At 46.5% G+C, this 10,000-nt stretch overlaps 1 protein-coding gene across 1 annotated transcript in view; it reads left to right on the top strand.

Annotated features, from left to right (window-relative positions):
• LOC133136728 (receptor-type tyrosine-protein phosphatase N2-like) overlaps positions 1 to 10,000 on the top strand; it is a 124,959-nt gene that overhangs the window by 104,388 nt on the left and 10,571 nt on the right. The window contains exons 14-16 of the mRNA XM_061254395.1: positions 3,937 to 4,084; positions 4,192 to 4,265; positions 8,447 to 8,524. Of these exons, the coding sequence (XP_061110379.1) occupies positions 3,937 to 4,084; positions 4,192 to 4,265; positions 8,447 to 8,524 (300 nt within the window). The remainder of the gene's footprint in view (positions 1 to 3,936; positions 4,085 to 4,191; positions 4,266 to 8,446; positions 8,525 to 10,000) is intronic.

The following is a 10,000-nucleotide window of genomic DNA, read 5'->3' as shown; positions in this document are numbered from 1 at the left end:
AATTGTCCTAATAGCCCGTTGTCTTAAAGCTGTTTGTAAGGTATTAATCCTGCTGCCTCTTCAGTAAGATGTGCTCTGTTTGTCAGACCGTCTCTAGATGAGTGCGATGGGATGGTTGTGAAAGTCTTAACTCGACATCTCGCTCTTTAATCTTGCATACTCGCGTAGCCACCTGGAACCTCTTTTGAGGTTGCCAAAAGCAGATCTCCGAAATGCCCCCCCCCCCCCCCCAAGTCCCAACACCTTCAGCAGGTTTAAACTGGGGGGTGGGGGGTGGGTTGTGGGGATTAGCAAGTGTTTGCCTGACTGACTGTGATCTCAGCATCTTCTGATTGGATTACCCATAATCCTTGTACTCATCACAAAACCCCATTACTGTGGTATTACCAAAGGGGGGAGGGGTGTGGGCGAGCAGGGTGGTACTCACCCCCCCCCCCCCCCCCAATCAATGAATATCACAGGACAAAAAACCTAACTTTTTTATTGAGCTATTCAATGGGATATTTGGATATCATTGGGATACTCAAAGACTGTGTGTAATGTAATGAGTGTTTGTTGTGTGGGTCCCTGGAGTTTGAGATCCCTGCTCCAGGACTGGAGTTTGAGATCCCTGCTCCAGGACTAGAGTTTGAGATCCCTGCCCCAGGACTGGAGTTTGAGATCCCTGCCCCAGGACTGGAGTTTGAGATCCCTGCCCCAGGACTGGAGTTTGAGATCCCTGCCCCAGGACTGGAGTTCGAGATCCCTGCCCCAGGACTGGAGTTTGAGATCCCTGCCCCAGGACTGGAGTTTGAGATCCCTGCCCCAGGACTGGAGTTTGAGATCCCTGCCCCAGGACTGGAGTTTGAGATCCCTGCCCCAGGACTGGAGTTTGAGATCCCTGCCCCAGGACTGGAGTTTGAGATCCCTGCCTCAGGACTGGAGTTTGAGATCCCTGCCCCAGGACTGGAGTTTGAGATCCCTGCCCCAGGACTGGAGTTTGAGATCCCTGCCCCAGGACTGGAGTTCGAGATCCCTGCCCCAGGACTGGAGTTCGAGATCCCTGCCCCAGGACTGGAGTTTGAGATCCCTGCCCCAGGACTGGAGTTTGAGATCCCTGCCCCAGGACTGGAGTTTGAGATCCCTGCCCCAGGACTGGAGTTTGAGATCCCTGCCCCAGGACTGGAGTTTGAGATCCCTGCCCCAGGACTGGAGTTTGAGATCCCTGCCCCAGGACTGGAGTTCGAGATCCCTGCCCCAGGACTAGAGTTTGAGATCCCTGCTCCAGGACTGGAGTTTGAGATCCCTGCCCCAGGACTGGAGTTTGAGATCCCTGCCCCAGGACTGGAGTTTGAGATCCCTGCTCCAGGACTGGAGTTTGAGATCCCTGCCCCAGGACTGGAGTTTGAGATCCCTGCCCCAGGACTGGAGTTTGAGATCCCTGCCCTGCCTGTATGGATGTTTATTTCCTGTCCTGCTCTGAGGCAGTAAAGCTCCTCTCTTTCTGCTGACTTCAGTGGAGCAGAGCAGGCCGTGTGGGCTTAGACACAGGGTGGGCTGGGTTAAACACCTGTTTTATAACCCCTTACACTGCAAGAGATGAGCGGCACTATTTTTAGATATCTCTCTCACACCTGAACCCAGGATCCATATTCATGCAGCTACTCTTGTCTGAGATCAGCCTCCCCTGTCCGTATTCTAAACGTATCCATTATGAAATGAAAGGGCAAACTGATCCTAGATCCCAGCTCTGAGGGACTTCATGAATACATTATATTACACTTACTTAGCAGACACTTTTATCCAAAGCAATGCTAATTGTTAGCGCTGCTAAGCCACCGCTTATTCACACAATGCTAACTGTTAGCCTGATAGCACTGATACATCACATTTGATTAGACTAAGCAGGGGACAATCCTGCCTGGAGCAATGTGGTGTTAAGGGCCTTGTTCAAGGGCCCAGCAGCTTATTGTGGCTACTCCGGGGCTGGAACCACCAACCGCCAAGGTCCCACACAGTGTTTCCAGGGCCTTTCTAAAGTCCCGTAAGCTTTAAATCCAGGAAACTCTGCCTGCTGTATTTAATCCGCATGTGCTAACTCTGTTGTTGCACTGATGTGTAAATACGGCGCTGTTTTTTTGGGAGAGAACGTTCTGCTTCTGCCGTGAAATGAAAGGCACAGGAAAAGGCATTTTCTTAACAGCTCAAAACACTCACAACATCAATCTCCACGCTTCTTTTTTTTTGTTCTTTTTAAGTCCACAAAACTGGAAACGCTGTTAGCATCTGTGTAATCATGTGTGAGGTTGGCCTGGTACGGCATTTGTAGTTATTCTCATCCCACCTACTTCCCTGAGAAAAAATATTGCATGTTATGCTTTTTGAGAAATTATGAGAAAAGTTTCTCTTGATTTACTTCTTCTAAGGTACGTTGGCAAAAATACACCGCAAACTAGAGAGAGCTGTACACTGGCACAAAAATGTTAAAAAAATCAGAAAGGAAACGTTTATTCAGCGCAAATGTACGTTCTGGTTACTGACCTTCATTAGCATCCGACAGGTCTTTCATATCTCTGTAAGTTATGGTTTTTTAAATGTTTTTCGCACAAATCTTTATGTAACAAAAATATATATATAAAGCATATATTGAGAATGGACAGCAATAACGTTTAATATGCAGTCGGGAAGTATTTTCATTACAACTTCCATTATTACAATGTCAAAATCACAAATGTCAATATTACATTAGGCAGACTCTCTTATCCAGAGCGACATACAGTTGATGAGACTCCAGGATTAGAACCACCGACCTTGCGTGTCCCAGTCATTTACCTTAACCACTACGCTACAGGCCGCCCCATATATTGTATGTATCGGTATGAAGGAAATAAATGGTACCTGTTCGATAAGGGAAAAGGATGATGTAGCTCTCACTCTGATGCTGAGCTGGACATTTTATCGTGTCCACACACACACACACACACACACACACACACACACACACACACACACACCCACACTCACACACACACACACACACTCACACACACACACACACAGACCGATGCCATCAGCTCCAGTGGCATGGCTAGCATACGGGCACCAGCCTGGAGCTCCGTGTTCCCAAAATGAATCGCGGCCCCCCCCGAAACCAATGACTTCCAATGACCGAGGGTAACCGTAGTAACCGTCGCCGTGGAGCGTCGGCTGCGGACTGCGGTTAGTTTTCGGGACGAGTGACGGGCTCATTACCGCCAGTTGATCAATGCCAGCGCTCTTTACTAAATTATGAGTGTGGTGGGGGACGCGGTAATGGCCTCGGTGAAATTGCTTGTCATTTTGAGTATAATGGGCCCAGATACGACTGGTCGCGCGCGGCCCTGTCGCTAATTAGCGTCTGTTCGGCCCGGAGCTAATCGATTTACTGTGAACTCGCCTGCTACCTGCGCGACCAGTCACGTTCTGAAATGACACCTAAGAAGCAGTTCCATTTCGTTTGATATATTGGCACATGCATACACACACACACACATACACATACACTGTTCTGCAGTAGTGATTGTATGGTAAGAACTCCAGATTATGTGCACTTATTTATGGATATAAACATATCTTATAACATCTGCTGTGGCTTTCTTTCTGCATAATGCTAACAGTTAGCCTGCTAACACTGCTACACCACAGCTTAATCACACGATGCTAACTGTTTGCCTGCTAGCACTGCAGCACAACAGCTTAATCGCACAATGCTAACTGTTAGCCTGCTAGCACTGCTACACCACAGCTTAGTCACACGATGCTAACTGTTAGCCTGCTAGCGCTGCTACACCACAGCTTAGTCACACGATGCTAACTGTTAGCCTGTTAGCACTGCTATGCTACAGCTGACTCACGCAATGCTAACTGTTAGCCTGCTAGCGCTGAGTCATACCTGTTGTGTTATTTTTTTTTCTCCAGTCATATATGGAGGACCACCTGAAGAACAAAAACCGTCTGGAGAAAGAGTGGGAGGCTCTGTGCGCGTACCAGGCCGAGCCCAACGCCTGCACCATCGCACAGAGGGACGGCAACGCCAAGAAGAACCGCTCCAACGCCGTGCTTGTGTGTGAGTGTGCCGTACGACGCTAGGTGTTGATAGGGGTATGTTCAGCATTCACAGTTTAGATACTGGATGGTGTTGATATGGGCGAATTCTCTTCATTTGTGCTTCAGATGATCACTCCAGGATAACCCTGAAGCCCGAGAACAACCAGGGAAGTTCTGACTACATCAACGCCAGCCCAATCGTGAGTGCCCCGCCTCTCCACACCTTAGAACACCGTTTGTCATTGGAATGTTCTGAGAACTGAACACTCTAATGCCTGATGTCACAATCACCACTGGTGACTGAAACCAATGGAGTTCCAGAACACTAAAACACTCCAGAAAAAACATTCCAAAAAACCTGCTAATCGAAAGGGCTTAATACACACGTCATTGACAAAAACACGCGCGTACATTAGAGTAAATTCTCTTTTCCTGTTTGAGCAAGAGAAGGGAAGAAAAGCCGGGGCGTGTTTTTTTTCGTCAGCATCCGACAGTGACAGAGCTGCATTGTGGGATTGGGCTGAGGAAAGGCTGTTAAAATGGCGGTAATTACAGCACTCGGAGACGGGCCGCGTGGAACCACACGGCGATAATTACGTCTGACACGTTCCCCGCTCCGAAATAAAACATCGCCCGTGAAAGCAGTGCAGTTCGGGCCGGAGGGAGGGGTCACAGGATGGGATGGGCAGGTGTCTGAAATATGAGTGTACTTGTGTTGCATACGTAATGTGTATATGCAAATACATGACATAACATTACATTACAAAGCGTTCAGCAGACGCTCTTATCCGGAGCGACGTACAGTGAATGTTATGTTACCTCTTTTTGTGTGTGGTTCGTGCCTCTTAATGCAGCAGAGCACACAGCTATACGCAGGGCGTTGGGGTGGAACCTGCTGAGATTGTGTGTTTTAGTTTTCCCCCGCCTGGAGATTTTTTTTTCTGGAATGGGTTTTATTTATTTTTTTTGTCCCAAAAAATTCCTAGTTCGTGTTCTAGAACTCCTTGCTTTGAGTCACCAGTAGCGATTCAGTTCAGAACATTCTAATCACATATTTGTGATCTTACACCTTTAAGAGTTGGTTAGAAAATGCTATTCTGCAGTTCTTGGATTCTGGGTCAAGCCTATATTGGCTTTCGTAGATGTGAAATTCATTTCGTAGCATGTATCAATTGTTCTTTTTTTAATGTATGCACTTTTATCAATGTTTTGCAATGTTATTTATCATAGTACATATTTCTAGGAAATTCTGCAATTGATCCATACATCTTCTATAGTGATTGCAATCTGTCTGTGTGGGTCTGTGTGTGAGTCTCTGTATGTGTGTGTGAGTCTGTGTGTGAGTCTGTGTGTGAGTCTGTGTGTGAGTCTGTGTGTGAGTATGTGTGTGTGAGTCTGTGTGTGAGTCTGTGTGTGAGTCTGTGTGTGAGTCTGTGTGTGAGTATGTGTGTGTGTGAGTCTGTGTGTGTGAGTCTGTGTGTGAGTGTGTGTGCGAGTCTGTGTGTGTGTTAGTGTGTGTGAGTCTGTGTGTGAGTCTGTGTGTCTGTGTGTGTGAGTCTGTGTGAGTCTGTGTGTGAATCTGTGTGTGAGTGTGTGTGTGAGTGTGTGTGTGAGTCTGTGTGTGAGTCTGTGTATGTGTGAGTCTGTGTGAGTGTTAGTGTGTGTGAGTCTGTGTGTGTGTGTGTGTGAGTATGTGTGTGAGTCTGTGTGTGAGTCTCTGTGTGTGTGTGTGAGTATGTGTGTGAGTCTGTGTGTGAGTCTCTGTATGTGTGTGTGTGTGTGTGTGTGTGAGTCTGTGTGTGAGTCTCTGTATGTGTGTGTGAGTCTGTGTGTGAGTCTGTGTGTGAGTATGTGTGTGTGAGTGTGTGTGTGTGTGTGAGTGTGTGTGAGTCTGTGTGTGTGTGAGTCTGTGTGAGTCTGTGTGTGAGTCTGTGTGTGTGTTAGTGTGTGTGAGTCTGTGTGTGTGTGTGTGTGTGAGTATGTGTGTGAGTCTGTGTGTGAGTCTCTGTATGTGTGTGTGTGTGTGTGTGTGTGTGAGTCTGTGTGTGAATCTCTGTATGTGTGTGTGTGTGTGTGTGTGTGAGTCTGTGTGTGAGTCTGTGTGTGAGTCTGTGTGTGAGTATGTGTGTGTGAGTGTGTGTGTGTGAGTGTGTGTGTGTGTGTGAATCTGTGTGTGTGAGTCTGTGTGTGAGTATGTGTGCGAGTCTGTGTGTGAGTGTGTGTGTGTGTGAGTCTGTGTGTGAGTGTGTATGTCAGTGTGTGTGTGAGTGTGTGTGAGTCTGTGTGTGAGTTTGTGTGTGTGTGAGTATGTGTGTGTGTGAGTCTGTGTGTGTGAGTCTGTATGTGAGTCTGTGTGAGTCTGTGTGCGAGTCTGTGTGTGTGTTAGTGTGTGTGAGTATGTGTGTGAGTCTGTGTGTGAGTGTGTGTGTGAGTCTGTGTGTGTGTGAGTCTGTTTGCGAGTCTGTGTGTGAGTCTGTGTGTGAGTGTGTGTGAGTATGTGTGTGTGTGAGTCTGTGTGTGCGAGTCTGTGTGTGTGTGAGTGTGTGTGAGTCTGTGTGTGTGTTAGTGTGTGCGAGTCTGTGTGTGAGTCTGTGTGTGTGAGTATGTGTGTGAGTGTGTGTGTGTGAGTATGTGTGTGTGTGAGTCTGTGTGTGAGTCTGTGTGCGAGTCTGTGTGCGAGTCTGTGTGTGTGTTAGTGTGTGTGAGTCTGTGTGTGAGTCTGTGTGCGAGTCTGTGTGTGTGTTAGTGTGTGTGAGTATGTGTGTGTGTGAGTGTGTGTGTGAGTATGTGTGTGTGTGAGTCTGTGTGTGTGAGTCTGTGTGTGAGTCTGTGTGTGAGTCTCTGTGTGTGTTAGTGTGTGTGAGTCTGTGTGTGTGAGTATGTGTGTGAGTGTGTGTGTGTCAGTGTGTGTGTGTGTGTTAGTGTGTGTGAGTGTGTGTGAGTGTGTGTGATGTCACTTGCACTGATTGATATATTACCTCTTTGATATTGTGCAGAGGTTATTACAGTCATTCATTTTTAAGTTAATGGTGTAATCTTCTGCGTGAGCTGGAACTCATTTAAACACTTCACTATTTCAGCTATTCAAAGAACAGCAGATCATTAAAGGCAATTTCATGTGTTGAAGTCCTGGAATTATCCACCTCTCTTATAGATCGCTCTGAGCTGAATTGTTCAGTCCTGTAATTGCACATTCCGTGCAGTCTACATGAAAGGCCTGCTGGCTGTCAATCATCCGCTTGATTGAGTCGAGTGCGCAGTTCTGAGCCAGAGTTCATTTCAGTGCGTCTCTCTCTAGAGTTCATTTCAGTGTCTCTACAGGGTTCATTTCAGTGTCTCTCTCTCTAGAGTTCATTTCAGTGCGTCTCTCTCTAGAGTTCATTTCAGTGCCTCTCTCTCTACAGGGTTCATTTCAGTGCCTCTCTCTCTAGAGTTCATTTCAGTGTCTCTCTCTCTCTAGAGTTCATTTCAGTGCCTCTCTCTCTACAGGGTTCATTTCAGTGCCTCTCTCTCTAGAGTTCATTTCAGTGCCTCTCTCTCTACAGGGTTCATTTCAGTGCCTCTCTCTCTAGAGTTCATTTCAGTGCCTCTCTCTCTAGAGTTCATTTCAGTGTCTCTCTCTCTCTAGAGTTCATTTCAGTACGTTTCTCTCTCTACAGGGTTCATTTCAGTGCGTCTCTCTCTCCGGGGCTCCAGGTGGGCGAGCGGTAGTGTGATTGTGGTGTGATAGGAGAGAGGCTTTTCAGGAACATTCGCTCACAAGTGCAGACAGTGTGGTTTTGTCATTTCATTCGCTGGCTTTGGTTCAGTCAGCATGCTCTTTGTTTGTAACTTTCAGCTGCAGTTAATTGCAAATGTCTTTGTTTACTCCTTAACACAGTTTGGATATTTGTGAACAAAATTAAGAATGTTGTAAGACCAAGTTAAGTAAAACTTAAGATTAAACAGTGATTGAATCCTGGCCACTGGCCATAACTGTTATTTTTATATCTACTATGTGTAAATTATTTGATTTAAAAATGTCTTTAACATGGATGTGGACACTTCAGTTGCAATGATGGGCTTGTCTTAGACTGAGTGACATGCCATTCTCCTGATATGATGTCATCGGCTCTACAAGACTTGCTGCTTATGTCTTTCTGTTCTCATATTTAATCAGACTCCCGGTGATTGGTCAGCTTTCTGTTCTCATAGTTAATCAGAATTCATGTGATTGGTCAGCTTTCTGTTCTCATAGTTAATCAGAATTCATGTGATTGGTCAGCTTTCTGTTCTGATAGTTCATCAGAAATCATGTGATTGGTTAGCTTTCGGTTCGCATAGTTAATCAGAGTTCATGTGATTGGTTAGCTCACGTCATCTCTCCCCCTCTGTGGCCCAGATGGACCATGACCCTCGAAGCCCCGCCTACATCGCCACCCAGGGCCCTCTCCCCTCCACTGTCGCTGACTTCTGGCAGGTAACCATGGCAACCGCGCGCGCGCGCACACACACACACACACACACACACACACACACACACACACACACACACACAGAAATGATGAAATGTCTGAGTCACTGAATAGTAAGGCTGTGTGGCATAGTTTTTACACCGTCTCTCTCGGGTAACACTGAATGATAATGGCGTTTTGAAATTAATGTAGTGAGCAGAGAGCAGATGAAATACAGCCGTTCATAGAAAGAATGTTCCGGGCATTCAGTGAAGAGTGCTTTGTTCCGATTTCCTGTCTCGGTTTATTCCTGCTTCCTGTGTGGTTATGTTCCTGTTTCCTGTCTGGTTTTGTTCCTGTTTCCTGTGTAGTTTTGTTCCTGTTTCCTGTGTAGTATTGTTCATGTTTCCTGTTTGGTTTTCTTCCTGTTTCCTGTCTGGTTTTCTTCCTCTTTCCTGTTTGGTTTTCTTCCTGTTTCCTGTCTGGTTCAGTTCTTGTTTCCTGTTTGGTTCAGTGTAGAGCAGTGCTCAGTATAATGAGTTGCTCTGTTTTATGGAGTCATTCTATCTAAAGTTGCTTTGTGTGATGGACCTCCTGGGTTGGATCAGAGAAATGAGTTTATAGTCGACACCACTGTGTTTTATTGCTTGCATAATATCCATTTTCATTCTGGTAATGGTTTCTGCTGGCTTGCAGATGCACCCAGAAACACATTCAGTTGTTCTAATATCAAATGAATCCACCCAGCCAGGCTATTTTACAGACAAATAAAGAATGTGAATGTGGATTTTTTAAAATAAATGACAATTGCTTCTCCAAATACAAACGCACAACAGAAGGGAGGCGTGTGTAAGACATACGGACGTCGCGTGTACGCTGTTCCCTAGCAATTTGTGTGCAGGGTAGGAGAACGAGAGACCAGAGCAAAGACAGAGCGTTTAATTATCCCGTCTGCGAGCGAAATGGTGACTCCGTCAGCACTTTCTGGGCTGTAAAGTTTTACACGGGAGAGAGATAATCGGCGTGTAGGAAGAGTTTGTCTCTCCCGAGAACAACTTAAGCAAGTCCTGCTTGAAACCCGACATCACAGGGCTGTTGATCTGCCTGTGTCCGGAATCTGAATCGCAACGGAACAGTCAGGGAGCGACACTGTGTTTCAACTCTTCTTTTTAAGCCACTGGTTGTTTGCAAGGCCTCACCTGGCTGCTGGTTCAAAGGACTTTGCTCTTTTTTTAAACGGAAGTGTCAGAACTAAATAACACAGAATCACCCCATGCAGTGTGCCTTTTGTGTTAGTATTTAAGGCACATCCAAGAAAGCAGACAGACTGTAGCATTGGGAGCATTCAGCCCTGGGGAGCACAGCTCCGTTCCTGCATGACTGGTGTGTGTGCGTATTTCTGTTCCCACCAATTATTGTGGCTTCATTTTATAAACTTCTGTAGGCTGTCGGACTTAGGCTCAAAGGATGAGCCGGTTTGTTCGTGTCAGCCTTCCCTAGCG

The sequence above is a fragment of the Conger conger genome, chromosome 9 (genome assembly GCF_963514075.1).
Source record: "Conger conger chromosome 9, fConCon1.1, whole genome shotgun sequence".
Taxonomy (NCBI): Eukaryota; Metazoa; Chordata; class Actinopteri; order Anguilliformes; family Congridae; genus Conger; species Conger conger.
Note: the sequence above shows the minus strand (reverse complement) of the source record. Positions and strands in the feature narration are given on the sequence as shown.